The following is a 16,193-nucleotide window of genomic DNA, read 5'->3' on the forward strand; positions in this document are numbered from 1 at the left end:
CATAGTGTTTATATTCTAACAACACAAAATTTAGTGAAAAATTAAGTTAGCTTATGTAAAATGGAACACTTTAGAAATTTATTATTGTATCAATGTATTCAGTGCTTGTATCACTAATGGAAGGCTTAAAAAGAATTTAATTGTGGCAGAGTAGAAATTCAAATTAGAATGTGCCATTGTGTACTGGAGATATTCTGAACAAGAAAAATAATGTAGAAATGAGTTAATTGCTAGTGAAACGATTTTCAAATTACCTTTTATTAGGTAATCTTATAACAGCTGTTTGGATATACAAATATGTATATACAATTTTCTAAACATGTAAATAAAAAGCAGTAGTTTAGTATACCTACTTGAATTCATATCAACTCAAAACCTTACCAAAACATTTATTATAAAAAACAGTAAAATTGCCTGACATATCTCAAACATTTTTGGGTGTGTGTACATAAACATTTTCAAGCTTGCTTTACAAAAAAAGAGTGCAATTTCTAATCCATGTGTTCATAGTGACTTTCAAAAATAGTTCAGAGGGGGAGAAAATAAAGTAGCACTGCCTTGTAAAACACCATTAATTAATACTGACTTACCCTGGAACATTCATGAAAAGATCCTTTGTTACCACATATGGTAAAAATATTTAAAAATTAATGCTCCAAAAAATTAATACTCCATTTCTATGAATAAAACATAGGAAATAAGATTTTATTTTCTTAGACTAGCTTGTTAACCATGAAAAACTGCATTCATTCTGCAGATATTACTGACACCTCACATTACTTTAAAAATAGTTATGATTCTTGAAATTCAAAAAGAAACCCATAAGACTTATTCTCCTCCCAATACATTCACTGAATGCAGATTTAAATGAGCACATCTCATTTAGCTTGTGCCCTTCATTTGCATACTTTAAGATGATTGAAATATATAGTACATTTGTATTTTTAACTGGAACCAAAATTAAGATGAGTGATCTATGCAAAATCAACAGCCTGTACTTTTGTAACAGTTGTCATATGCAAAAAGGAATAAAACAAAACAAAACAAAAAGCCCTGAGTCAGTATTTTTTTGCAAAAGAAATGAAAAAAGAGTACTGTGCTGTGGAGTCATTGATAACTTATGAAATGGTTAAGACTGTCCAGTATTCATTTGTTTTGTTTTCATTTTGATTGAAGAGAGGTATGGCTCCTGTTGAGTTTATCCAATTCAGATCATTTCTTAAAACTCAATTTCATTTAAATCCTCAGAATATCCTGATGATTGTTGAGTTAAATCTTCCATTTCTGTCAGGAAAGACAAATCGAAAATAGACAATAGTAATTTTCCCTATTTTTATTGTGGAAAAACACTTAATTTGCCTTCTTATGATTTGAGACTATTGCAAAACCCCTTTTCAAGCATGCTGATATAATTGGGAAAAAGACTGCTACCTGCACAGGGTCCTGCTTGAAATTTAACATCATCAATGGCAATATCACTTCTTATTGACACTCCCCGAATGGCTTCAAAAATTACCTGAAAAGTAATGGAGTTTGAATTTAGACAGAGTCATCCTGATAAAACAATACTCATAAAAACCACAATGAGATACCACCTCACATCAGTCAGAATGGCTAAAATTAACAATTCACGAAACAACAAATGTTGGCAAGAGATTTGGAGAAAGGGGAATCCCCATACACTGTCAGTGGGAATGCAGGCTGGTGCAGCCACTCTTAGAAAACTGTCATTCCACAAAAAGTTAAAAATAGAGTTATCCTACAATCCAGCAATTGCACTAGTAGGTATTTATCCAAAGGATACAAATATAGTGATTCAAAGGGGCACATGTACCCCAATGCTTATAGCAGTAATGTCCACAATAGCCAAACAATGGAAAGAGCCCAGATGTCCATTGACAGATGAATGGATAAAGAAGTGGTATATAGATAGATAGATAGATAGATAGATAGATCTATATTGTGTGTATATAGGTACAGATGTAATATTACTGTCATCAAAAAGAATGAAATCTTGCCATTCGCAACGGAATATTACTCAGCCATCAAAAGGAATGAAATCTGGCCATTTGTAACAAAGTGGATGGAACTAGGGGGTATTATGCTAAGCGAAATAAGTCAGTCAGAGAAAGACAATTACCATATGATTTCACTCATACTTGGAATTTTAAAAAAGATTTTATTTATTTATTTGAGAGCAAGAGAGAGCATGAACAAGGGGTGGGGAGAGGGAGAAGCAGCAGGCTCGCTGCTGAGCATGGTGCCTAACCCAGGGCTTAGTCCCAAATCCCTGGGATCATGACCTGAGCCAAAGGTAGACTGAGCCACTCAGGTGCCCTTCATATATGGAGTTTAAGAAACAAAACAGATGAACATAGGGAAAGGGAAGGAAAAATAAAATAAGATGAAAACGAGAGAGAGACAAACCATAAGAGACTCTTAATCATAGGAAACAAATCATAGGAAACAACACCTTCCTGGAAGGGAGGTGGCTAGAAGGATGGGGTAACTGGGTGATGGGCATTAAGGAGGGCACTTGATGTAATGAACACTGGGTGTTGTATACACCACAATAGTGGGTATTGTATGCAACTGATAAATCACTAAATTCTACCTCTGAAACTAATAAAACAGTATATTTTAACTAAATTGAATTTAACAAAAACAAAACAATACTTGTCAGGGACAGATCCAGGCTATGTGGGTCGGTCTGGAAGCTTAGACTGTTTTTCGAGCTCCTTTAAGGAAAAGAATTGCAAAGTCACAAATTCAGACGTAGGTACAAAAGAGAGTACTTATTGGGTATTTTAAAGAAATTCACAAGTTATAAGAGCCTTGGAGATTTAGGTCCCTTTCTTCTGAGATTTCTTTAGACAATTTCCCAGAAATGCTCACTTAGAAAGGCTTCCTGGTAGTGACCTGGTTTCCCCTTCCTCCCTAGAATAGTCTAGTCCCAGTATTCACAAGGCCTATGAAAGTCACGGGCCAGAAGTTTAAGCTTTCTTAGGCTTTCCATAAATCTACAGTGATACTAGTACTAGGTGGAAGAATTTAACATGGCTGATGAGACTATGTATGAGCAGCAAAGAATAATCATGAAGTTTACCAAAAGGACAATGGTTCACTTATCATGTTAAATACCATAACATCCAAGAACAGCCCAGGAGGAGAGAACCAGCTCCATAACTCTAGATACTGAGAAGAAAATAACTGATCAAATATTCAGGTTCTAGGGAAAACAGGTTACATTACCAGTCCTAAAGCTGCTCCAACAATGGTTAATCAACCACTGAATACTCCAGGGAGGCTCGTGGGTAATGAAAATTATCCAGAAGATACATTTGCTCTACTCACTTTATGAGCAAATGACTCCCCATTGGACTAGTTTATGATTTAAATTAAATCAAAGAATATAAAGTGGATAATTAATAAGCATATGAAACTATCTTGAAATTAATGACTCAAAGAAGCTGTAATGACAGAAATGGGCAAAATAACGTTATTAAAACTTCTAAGGACACGATCCCAAACAAGAATCCAAGTAAGTGGTTAAAAGAGGGAAAAAATATTCTAACACATCTAGATAGGAGGATATATGAGTGCAGTTAATAAGCATTCTGGTTCTCTGGACATCAATAAAATCTGGTTTTTCACCTCCAACTCTAACAATGGAAATACAAAAAACAAATTACCTGATGGAATTAAATTCGGAATAGTCTGCAGTTGAGCCAAACATTTGATTTCATACAACCTTCTCATTTCAATTTCCTTAATACTTGAGTGGTAACCATTTTATACCATTATGGTTTCCCCCTTGTATTACAGACACACATTCTATTATTAAATAATTGTAGTTATTTAAGAATAAGATAAAACTTTATTTTTTCTTTCAATTTAACTGTATTATTTTTTTCAAATGGCTACAAAGTCATTAGGACACAAATGCTAAGTTGTTTGGGCCCAACTATTTTATAAATGAAACTGTTAGGTATTACTTTTGCTCTAGTGGCACCAGGAAAAGATGAATGAGACTAAGCACACTGTGAACAAGTACATTTGGAAACATGGTGTTAGATGAGTACCCAGAACGTAATAATTCCTACTAAATGTTAGGCAGTATAATGAACAATATGAATGACATAAATGTTTCAATGAGCTAAGAATTTGTCTAACGTTTTCTTTCAATAGCATCAAAATAAAAGAACCCGAGAGAGTGGAGGAGGAAAGGTTAAGCAAGGCATTCAAAGGAAATAAAATCATTTTGTGTTTTTGATCAATAGCAAGTCAAGTGTGGCTCAGCACCTTATTAAACCCCAAGGAAAGAGAATGATTAAAATTTTGCTACTTGATGCATTTCTTCTACAAGGAAGATCGGATGATTGGAATGTCATCTGGAGGCCACCCACTTATCTCCCCTCTACGATGGGTCTCAAATGTCAGCAGTACTACAGCACTCTGAAAGTGATCCACACTTGCCTGCCCCCTCTGATGATTCACACGCTGATTTCTCCTGCTTTGTTCTCCCCAGACTCCAGTCTCATATCCTACCGCTTACCTGACATCCCCCTGTGGATATCTACCAGATGTGGAAAACTTAGCATGTCTGCAAAACCCCACCTGTTAAATCTCCCTCCTGTGCACACTGCCCTTACACCTCCAGATATGCTCCACCCAAAGCCTTCCCCAGCTCAATAAATGGTAACTCCATTCTAGTGGTTGCTCAGGCCAAAACCTGTGGAGTCATCTTGATGACTCTTTCTCTTGAGCCCCACATGCCACATATAAGAAGTCCTGTGGGCTTCTGATGCGTTTCACCTCTGCTACACAGCCCTAGCTACCACTCCTTCTGCCAGGACTGCTGCAGTAGCCCCAAAGTCTCCTTCACTCCCTACAGTCTACACCCCACATAATAGCTGATCATTTAAAAATATAAATCAGATCGCATTACCTTAAATCCATCTGATGGTTCCTTGTTGCTTCTGGAATAAATTTCAACCTCTACCATGATGATGGCCAAGACCTTCCATGATTATGCCCTGGTACTTCTTTGATCTCATTACCTAATCAGCTTGACCTATTCTTTTTCTCAGCACTTATTATCACCTGATGGTACATTATATATTTTGGTTTACATTTTCTACCTCTTCCCCACGAGAATGTCTACTCTAAAAGATGAGGAGCTTTACATGTTATGTTCATTGCTGTACCCCAGCACTTAGAACAGCAAGTGGTCAATAAGTAATTATTAAAATAAGGTATTTTGGCCTCATACTTTAGGAACTCAGTCTGGTTGCCAATGTAACTATTGAGAATACCAGGGTTGCCATGGTGACATGAATTTGAGACCAGAGATATTTGGGAGGGAATATATTTTTAGAAACAATAACATCTTTTTATACTTTGTGACTTTAAATAAAGTATATTAAACCCTTTCACATACATCATCTCATTTGACCATCTAACTCTGGTGATGTCAGCACGTCAGAAATTACTACTCCATTTTGAAAATATATAAACACTCTGAGAGAGGATGAGATTTCCCCAAGATCACCCAGTGCTTATGACACCCAGGGGAATGAGTTTAGTTTGGAACTTCCATGATAGGAGGGAGTGTAGAATAATGATTTAGGGATACAAACTTTGGGACCAGTTAGATCTGGGATTGAATTCTCTCACTCAGCCACTTACCAGCTGGACACCGTTTCTACATCTGTAATGAGGAGCTAAAAGATCAACTGGAGGGACTTATATTCTGATCCTAGGGCTGTAAGTGCCTGGCACGGAGAAAATGGCTGATTTATTCAAATGGGTGTGTCTGTGTTTTATCAGACGCTAAAATGTTTTGGAGAAACAAGCTCAGCCTGGTCTCCAGATAGTCATTTGGGATTCCTGAGGGAATCACTAAATCCAGAAGGAAATTCCTCATGGCAGATTCATATCTGTTTCATTGTAAGACAAAGGGAATGGTCTGGAGTCTTCTTTCCAGGTTGTGAGCTAAAAAATCTCTCTGGCTATTCTGTACCCTTTGAACTTGACACCTCAAGATGCTACCCTAGATGCCTAATTACTTTGGGATCAAAAAAACATTTCAAACAACCAGCTACTCAGCAAGTCTAGCATATGCAAGGCATGTACTCAACTCCCTGGGTTTGTTTATTTGTTTAAGATTTTATTTATTTATTCATGAGAGACACACAGAGAGAGGCAGAGACGTAGGCAGAGGGAGAAGCAGGCTCCCTGTGGGAGCCTGATGTGGAACTTGATCCTGGGACCCCGGGATCATGACCTAAGTCAAAGGCAGATGCTCAACCACTGAGCCACCTAGGTGCCCCAACTCCCTGGGTTTAGATGCTAAGAAGCTGGGAAGCCTGGGTGGTTCAATCAGTTAAGCCTCTGTCTTTGGCTCCCGGGGTCCTGGGATCAAGCCCCATGCCAGGCTCCTGGCTCAGCGGGGAGCCTGCTTCTCCCTTTCCCCACTGTTCGTGGTCTCTCTCTCTTGGTCTCCCTGAAATAAATAAAAATAAAATCTTTAGATGCTGAGAAGCCACCTATTCTCTTCAACTTAAATCCCAGATTGCATCAGCAACATTTGGGAAATGTAAAAAACATCAGCGCTCAGTCTCCACCTGAGAGACTCAGATTCACTTCCTTGAGGACAGACTCTCCAGCTTTAGTGGGCATCTGAATCACCAAGAGGGCTTGTTAAGACACAGATTTCTGGTCCCCTTTCCCAGACTGGCTGGTCAGTAGTTCCGAGGTGGGGCCTGAGAATGTGCATTTTAGGTACATGTCATTTTAGGTGAACTTGCATTTCAAGCATTGCTGCTGGCCTCAGGACCACACTTTATGAACATCTGAATAAGGTACCAGTATGAGTGTCCTAAATAGCCTAACGAAATTAATCTACCATCGCAGAATGATGATCAATTATCTTAGTAAGTTCCTGAATGATCTACGTTCCTTCTATACCAGACATTAAAGCACCACTTAAATCATTCCTGAGGCTGTTGTCTTGACTAAATCTCTCAATAGTTCTATCATGCCAAGATAATGGGCCATCCCTGGATAATGGCTCATGTTCCCTCTGTTATTTGTTCTTTAGGAATGCAGCACCCTAGCTGGCCCCGCCACCTGGCCCACCCGAGCTTCTGCAATTCCTTCCCATTGGGATCTGTAAGAAAATTCTACATGGCTGTATGATGGTATAAAAGGAAGCCCTTATTTTAAGTATCTTGGCCCCGGAAGAATTAGGCTTAGCAGAGTGGCCAGTGGTTAAAGCTGAGGGGTGCTGACTCAAGACTGTTCATCGGTCAGAAGCAAGGGTGAGAAGGAAGCAGGGTTTTCAGCGGAAGGTCACAGCTGAGAATTCTACAGAGCAATTTCAGGAACAGTCAGTATCCAAGGGATGTCTCCCCAGAGCTTTCTGGAGCTCTGGCTCAGAGGCAGGTGAAGTCAGTGGCTGTCCAGAGGCCCTGGCTCACCTCTAGACTAGACTGGCTGCTCGGCTTCACCGACTGGAATGTGAAAGGCTCCTTCCTGTTGCTGCCCAGATTCACTCATAGCCAGGATGCTGTGGGACAGAGGTCTCCTACTGCACACGAGACTCAGGACTTAGGATCAGGACTCTCTGTTTCTTCCATGTCAATGAAGACAGAGGCTTTAACTTTCCCCTGGACCACGCACTCTGTTAAATAGAGGCCTGCAACCAAAGCCCTTGTGTGTGGGTAATGATGAGGGGAAGATGTAGCCTGAACAACTAATTGGGTAATACCAGGTTTGGAAGAGAAGGGGACTGCTTTAGAGACATTGCAGGGCACAGAGGATGCACCTGACACTCAGAATGTGCCAAGACAAAAATAGCTACCCTTTCATCACTGAGTTGCAAAAAGCACTTTACACATAAATACCCAAAGCTTTCTCTCCCCGCCTACTCTCCCATTCACTGCTGAGATTTCATCAATATAGACCAATTATGTTTACTCTGAAACAAGTACTGCCTTTCTCTATGATCCTGAAAAAGAACAAAATGTTCTCTTGGGTCACAAGAGAAAGAAACAACATCAGGAACTTATAGCACCACTTTCTATCACTCGGTTCTTGTCTCCTCTGGCCTACCTGGTGTTGCCTCTCACAACTGTATTCAATCAGCGCTCGTAGCCAGGAAATGCTCTGTTCACCTCTTCTTCTCCATAAGAGGGACTCTTCACTCTCACCTTCCCTCTTTAAATAAACACTCAGCAGGCCAGTCCCTGCTCCATACATGTGGTAGAAGAAGGTCAAGCAGTGTTTTCCAGTGACTCCTCTCAGAGGCCAGGACAAGAGCTGTGCTTTTTGTCCATACACCATGTGGGAGGCTTCGATGTACATATAGTAGCCTGGAGAGCAACGCAAAATCAGGTATTATTAAAAGCATGTGCGCGCGCACACACATACACAGAATATTCTCTTCTATCTCTTTTGAGTAGTGCTCCTGGAAATAAATTAGAGTAAGTGGGTGACTTGACCACCATGCTGATGAAGGATTTTTATCATTTTGGAGAATATCATCCAAGAGGAATAGATAGACATGCTACAAAATTTAGATAATCAAAATAATTTTTTTCACTTACGAATTTAAAATTCAGTTTAATATATATAGGATGTAATTGACGTTATTATTATAACACTAGTATTGGGCCACCAATGTGATGATCAGTGCATCAGAATTTATCCTACTAACTCATGGACAATGTTCTGGAGCTTCCAGACATTGGTTTGGGAGAGCCAGCATGGATTTTGTAGTCAGATATGTCTGGGTTCAAGTCTTGACTCTAATATCTGATTTTGGTCTAAGGAATTATCCTCTCTCAAACTACATTCATCATTTTGAATAAGGATTAATACTATCTATCTATCCATATGCTATATAACATTTCCATTTCCTTTATTAATTTCAATTTGTTTTAATTTGCTGGTTTCAGGCAGAAGCAAGATTTGTCTGCACATAAATAAAACAGTGGTTTGCTGGAACCAGCTTCTACTGGCTCTTGAGAGTCAATCGTGTGACTTCTGTTGGTAGGTCCAAATGATGGATGTATTTACCCCATAGAAACTAGACATGGCTACAAATCAGCCTCGGCCCCCCCCCCAACCCTGATAGAGCTGGCTAGTGTTAAACAATTACCATCCAGCCACTGAAATAAGGCAACATATGAATAATATGAATACTAACTTCTAGATCAACACACCAGTGATGTAATTCTGTAAACTTGAGGGTCATTTTCAAAAAGGCTCTGGATTCCACATCATTCTTAACCCCGGACCATTTGATAAAAGTTTATGTCTCTTCTACCTGAAAAACTATGCACAAGTGTTTCCATGCATTTTTATTGTCTTCTTGGCCAATATTGATTTTTTTTATGTGTATGATGTAAAACATAATCCATAGTGTTATTCCTATTATTATTATTTCATGCAGAAATTAATGGCCAAATTGAGGGTAAAAAGAAAGAGAGCCCACATGCTGCATGCAGATGAAATGGTCTCTAAGGCATCTTTCTTTACAGTTGGACTTTTAATCAATTAGCTCTAGTCATTTCCCCAAATGCAGGGCTTGAAGTATCCAAACCAGAATTGATCAGAAACTCCATCTGTGCTTCTAGAGGACATTTGTCCTTTCTCTCACTTCCATAAACACAGACCTGAGAAGTCCCACGGGCTATTCCACAGGTGGGAGAGAGTCCTGCTTAGGTGGGTCTTATCAAATTGTATGCACTGTGTCACCCTCCCCACTCCCCACCCCCACCCCCCGACCACCCCGCCGTGTTCCACTCAATGGAAACTGGGCCAACAGAGTCATGGGATGTGGCGTTCATCAACCAGCCTTCTCCACGATCTCCTTAAAATATTACAAATAATACTGCCAGTATTTCTGGAGTGTTCACCAATGACATGCTCACCATTAAACCAGTGTCAGTATTTAGCCTTTGTCATTCTTGCCTCATCTGTGGCATTGAAGATAATACATCACTTCTGCCTCCTACAAGTGCTTTCTTAACTTGGTTTGCAGGACGCTATACTCACCTGGTTTTTCTCTACTTCACTGGTCACTCCTTTGCTAGCTTACCCTTTCTTCTCTGACCTTGAGCTTTTGGAGTGCTCCAAGGCCCAGGTCTTAAACTGCTTTATTCTTACTGACTCCAAGAGTAATCTCATCTTATTTCATGGCTTTTAATTCTACCTGTGTTCTTGTAGCATGAATTTAAATTTCCAACCCTTTTGCTGAAACCCAGATATATTTGTTCAAACAGCCTAATAGACATCTCCCTTTATTGTCAAATGGACACCTCCAACTGAACATGTCCAAAACTAAATTCCAACAGCCTTACCGTAAAACCTACCGTACCCTTTCTGGTTGGCCAGGCCCCAAACCTGGAAGTCCTGTGCCACCCCTTCTCCTCACTCTCACTTCTAGGAATTCCTGACAGGTTGGTTCTACCTTCAAAACATGTCCAGAAGCCAGTCATTTCTCTTCTCACCACCAACCCTGCTACCTTTTGGTCTGAGCCACTATTACTTCTCACTTGGATTCATGCAACACTTACTAGCTAGTCTGCCTCTCTCTGCCCTTGTTTCCTCCCATCTAATCTCAACATAGTACCCATAGTGAACAAAAGCTAAATCTCACCACCACTCCTCTGCTCAAAACCTTCCATTGGTTCAGCATTTCCCTCAGAGTAAGAGCTGAAGGTCTGAGAATGGCTTTCACAGCCCTGTATCTCCCAACAGTTTTCCTACTTCTGATTTCTATCCCCTTCCTCTCCTACTGCCTTTCTTCTTACTCACTCTGCGTTGGGTGGCCATATTGGTCCCTGTGCTGTTCCTGGAATGGAGTAGGTACGCTATCATCTCAGAGCCATTGCACATACTATTCCCTCTGCCTGGAATGGCTTTCCCTCCATATCATCTCAAGCCTCACCCTCTCATTTCTAAGTCTTTGCTCACTTATTTCCTTTTTCATTAGATCAATTCTGACCACCGTATTTTGAATTATAATCCCCCTCTGGCACTCCTCATTCCCTATACTATTATTTCCATAGCATTTAACTGCTTCATAACATACTATATAATTTTTTTTAGGTTTGTCTGTCTCCCTTCTCTAGGGCACACAATGGCAGAGATATTTTCTTATTTACTTCACTGTTATGCCTCCAGGTCCTAGAACAGTGCCTGGAACATAATAAATACTCAATAAACACTTGTTGAATGAACAAATGAATGTATTTTCTTCAGCATCTCTAAGCCACAAACCAGTTTGACCAAGGTCACTCCAGTTGTGTGAGGGTTTTGGCAATGAGATATGCACTTGACTGGGATGCTCCAAGGAAAAACTAAGACGAATCCAAGTTTTGAAAAAATTAAAGTCATATCAAATTAAATGTTCTTAAACCAGTACCATGCTATCTGATGCATTGTTTTTTAACCAAACACACAAAAAGATTATTTTTTAACGTTACCTTCACTCTTCCACTGGCAAGAAAATTACTATACAAGGAACACTGGTGTTTTTGTATTTTCAGCAATGAAAGGAACTTTTATTATTCTTTTCTTTAACATTTTCTAACTTAAGCTAGGCTGGATATAAAAAATTCAGCCATACATCATCCTAACAGAAGGGTGTATGTATATATATATATATATATATATATATATATATATATATATATGATTGATTGAAGAGATAGCCAGAGGTGGGAGGTGGGAAGGGGTGGAGGAAGAAGGAGAGAGAAACTCTAAGCAGACTCCATGCTGAGCACAGAACCCAATGCAGGACTTGATCTCAGGATCCTGAGATCATGATCTGAGCCAAAACCAAGAGTCGATGTGTGCCACTCAGGTGCCCCAGAAGGGTGTATTCAATTTAATTCTATGGGGAATAAGGTCAAAACATGAAAATTACCATGGTTTATCACCTAACTATGCACAAAGGTATCCCATGCCATCCTATACATAAATTAGTAGCATAGTGCCCTGAAACCCTACCTTATTGCATGTTAAACCTAAAAAAATTCACCCCCCCCAAATAAGGAGAAAATCAGAAAATAACTTTTGTATCTGGCATTGGGGTTCTCAGAAGGTCCACTTGATCCTAAATAAAGGGCCTTGGCTAAAAATGAACCACTCAGTTAGGGAGGAAAAGCAGGCTCCTCCAAAAGATGCTGTCACTGGAAAAATGGAAAGTAGAGACCATTAGGACTCTGAGATGTGACATCTTTGCAGAATGGAAAGGAAGCAATGGGGATCCATCATGAGTAAGATGCTAAGTGAAGTGCTTCTAGTGATGACAGCATGCATCCTATTGGTAACAGTGTTAAGTCCCAGACAGAATTAGTCTGAGATCCTGCAAAAGAAGAAAACCCCTTATCACCCTCAGGATTAAATTAAATTCTTTCTTTTTTGAGTACAATGCACTAACTATTTAGCCTCCAATGGGTGAAGCATTTTTCTGGAAACACCTTTAGCTCCTGCACCTCTGGGTCTCAAGTATTAGGCTGAAACCATTACCTCAGGTCTCTGGTTCCAGAGATCTTTGTGTTTCAGAAGATAAAGGATGAAAAGAAATCTCCCAGGCTTTTGAGCTGTGTAATTATACCACTTTGGGAAGACAAACAAAACATCTAGGGGGATGTAAGTACAACTTGTTGTGCTTTTCTGGGACACTGACACCAGTCTACTTTTTAAAAAAATTTCATATATTTAAATTTAATATACATATGCATATATGAATATCATAATATTAGGCAGATAGATACTAGTCTATTTTTCTTGAGTAACGTTCTCTCCAAAAATGCTTGATACCATTTCTATTTTAAGCATATATGTATATTCCACTAGGCAATACCAACTGAAACCAATCTAGATCAACATCTATACATACAAACAATTTTAACACATTTGTCAACTGATCAGAATTTGTCTCTCTGATGCTCAAACCAATTATTCCTCTTGATTCCAAATGTTTCTCTTTTTGACTTGCATGTGACATTTCCTTTCCCCAGTAAAGATCAGAGCTTCATAGAGAGCCAGTCTGTCTCACATGTGTTTGGAAAGCAGAGAAAAGCCCCATGTGTTGACAAGCTTTGCCACATTCTAACTCCAAATGCTGTCTGTCTCAGCAAACAAAAGCTCTGGATGGGAGCCAGGAAGCCCCAGCATTGAAACCTCAGACCAGCTCACGTGTTCTTGCACATGAAGGATTCCAATCTGTGGAAGGGATTATTAACTGAAATCACTTTCTCTCTGTGGGTCATTGTTTAACATTCAAGATGGGATTCCACTAGGTCTAGTGGGAGATCGGGGTCCCATCTGTTCTTTGTGCAGCAACCGTGATGTGTTGAGACACACACCATATTCATAATTTGGAACAGTGAAACAGCTGTTCCTTCAGTCTGATGCCTGCCCCCTTTCACCAGGGCTAGGAAGGAGCTCGAGTGGCCTGTAAGAGCCACGTGAACCGAACAACTAAGCTGCATTCATTAAGCCTAAGAGGATTTTTAACAGGGAAAAAAAAGGCATCAGTACTTTGGGCAGAACAACAGCTAAATGTATCTCTCTACAATTGCTTTTTACCATGCCTTCTAAATGATTTTTAAAGCTTGTCCCAAGTAAGTTATTGTTTCATGAGCATGGAGTTTCAGTTTGGGGAAATGAAAAGAGTTCTGGAGATGGGACAGTGGTGATGGTCGCACAACAGTGTGAATGGACTTACTGCCACAGAACTGCATGCTTACAAGTTATTAAGGTGGTAAATGTTGTGTGATATAGCAATTTTTAACAGAAGCTTGCCGCAGAAGCCTTCTCTGTGTTAGCAGGATCTGACAATATCAGAAACTAGTGTGAGAAGAGAAATCATACAAGGGTTGAAGGACATTGGAGATTTTGATCATCTAGAGCAAATTTCTCAGATGGCTACAGACTAGCTGGGTAGCATCCTTACTTGTCTGCGTATCAACTACCACAATTCTTAAAAGACAAGGACTAAAATTTGACTGCTAATAAATTTCAGTTATATAATAAATACATTAAGCATAGTTGCAATTTTCTTTTGTCTGACAGTGAAATTTCATAAATACATATCATTAGTTGGTATTTCAATGCATCCTTGATATTCTATCAAGAGGGAGTATTCTTAGAAATGAAGACTTACCCCTTAATTATCAGAACTATGGAAGACTTATTGAAACATTAAATAATATCACAAACGGATGGTGTCTCTCCCTTTGAAATCATTAAGAAAATGATGAGTAGCTGCTTTTCTAGAATGTAGTTGTGGAGAGGAGAGCCTGGAGGACTTTTAATCTCTTGGCTTGTAGACTCAGTGAGCTAGGAAACGTTACAACTAGAGGCGTTTTCTAGCTAAACTGGATAGTTATGCACTGATTTATTTATCCCAATATCTTTTGTCCACAAAATCCCTGTGAACTCCAGGGCAACTAAAACAAATGTATGGAGGAATTCTGACAGCATGGCAGCATATAAATGTTAATAAAGTTCCAATAACCAGTAAAATTCTGTGAACTTGGGGAGCCTGGGTGGCTCAGTGGGTTGAACATGCAACTCTTGATTTTGGCTCAGGTCATGATCTCAGGGTAGTGACATCAAGCCCCACGTCAGGCTCTGCATTCAGCACAGAAAAGTCTGCTTGAGATTCTCCCTCTTCCTCTGTCCCTTCCCCTGCTCCCACATGCTCTCTCTCTCTCAAATAAATTAAAAAAACATTAAAACCCTGTGAACTTTAAAACTTGTCTTTACTGTCTTGTAAATAAGTAGCATCTGTGTCAGGAAAGACAAATCCTGCAGAGTCCAACCCTTCTCCATGCAAGTCCAAATTCATCTGTCACAAATGCCTGTATTATTTCATTAATTAAGGAGCCAAATTGTAGTGCAAGAGTTTGGGGGTTTTTTGGTCTTTGTTGTTGTTCCACTAATATGACTTGTCCTACTACATGACTGCCTTAATCCTTGGAAATATTTCCCAAGCTTTAGTCATACAAATACCAACTTCAGGATTTTATTTTGTCTGTTCACATACCTGCAGTATTAGTCACTTAATATTCTTCTTCAACTAGATTCTGTTTATTTACTTATTTTTATTTATTTATTCATGAGAAACAAAGAGAGAGAGGCAGAGACATAGGCAGAGAGAGAAGCAGACTCCCTGTGGGGAGCCCGATGCGGGACTCGATCCCAGGAGCAGATCACGACCTGAGCTGAAGGCAGATGCTCAACTACGGAGCCACCCAGGTGCCCCAGATTCCGTTTTTATTACATAAATCTATTTATTCAAATAGGAAACTTCACATTAACATGAAAATAGAAAAAAGCTATAAATCTGTGACATAACACTTTTGACGGACTGGTTATGTATTTTTCTTATACATGGATATTAGTATAAAATTAAAAAATATTCATCCACATGCCACTTCAGTTGTTGTTTGGAGAACATTGGTTTAAGGTCTACCAACCATTCTTGTTACTACTAAGTCATTTTACCTGTAGTCATAGGCCATGATTTTCTACTTATAAAAGCACAGATGGTGATACAGAACAATAAATCCAAGAAAATATCCTAGAGATGAACATCACATCTCTTTGTAAAAGTTTATAAAAGTTTTATAAAAGTTTATAAAATATAACTTTATAGAACTTTTTTTATAAAAGTTTATATTTTATAAAAGTTATATTTTATAAAAGTTTTATAAAAGTTTTTATAAAAGTTTCACTTTTGTTATCATAAAAATAACAGGGGCACCTGGGTGACTCAGTTGCTTAAGTGATTTTGGTTCAGCTCATGATCTCAGGGTCCTGAGATCTAGTCCTGTGTCAAGTTCCCTGCTTAGGGGGCGACTGCTTGTCCCTCTCCCTCACACTCTGCCCCTCCCTGCCACTCGTGTGCGCATGCTCTAACAAATAAATGAAATCTTTTTAAAAAATTAAAAAAATAACAATACAATTCTTTTGACTGGAGCTGATACAGTATTAAGGCTTTTCACAAATATCTGATCTTAGTTATGATCATCACAGCAACCCTAAGAGATTAACAGGACAGCTGTTGTTAACTTTATTTTACATTTGGAGAAACTGAGGCTCAGAGAACTTATGTGACCATGCCTCAGGTTGTATGCAGCAAGTGGCAGAGTCAGTTCACTGCTCAT

The 16,193-nt window shown here is 39.1% G+C and overlaps 1 protein-coding gene across 2 annotated transcripts in view; it reads right to left on the bottom strand.

The window, feature by feature from the left end:
- Positions 1-242: 242 nt before the first annotated feature.
- The window catches only part of MAMDC2 (MAM domain containing 2), a 149,584-nt gene continuing 133,633 nt past the window's right edge, over positions 243-16,193 (bottom strand). The window contains exons 12-14 of one of the 2 annotated variants that reach the window (XM_055309421.1): positions 8,116-8,375; positions 1,432-1,516; positions 243-1,284 (exon numbers count right to left, since the gene is read on the bottom strand). In XM_055309421.1, coding sequence (XP_055165396.1) covers positions 1,220-1,284; positions 1,432-1,516; positions 8,116-8,375 — 410 coding nt within the window. In that variant the 3' untranslated portion in view covers positions 243-1,219. Of the gene's footprint in view, positions 1,285-1,431; positions 1,517-8,115; positions 8,376-16,193 lie in introns of those variants that run through there. The other variant, XM_055309422.1, reaches the window with a different exon arrangement.

This window comes from Nyctereutes procyonoides, unplaced genomic scaffold (assembly GCF_905146905.1).
Source record: "Nyctereutes procyonoides isolate TBG_1078 unplaced genomic scaffold, NYPRO_anot_genome, whole genome shotgun sequence".
In the NCBI taxonomy this organism is placed as follows: Eukaryota; Metazoa; Chordata; class Mammalia; order Carnivora; family Canidae; genus Nyctereutes; species Nyctereutes procyonoides.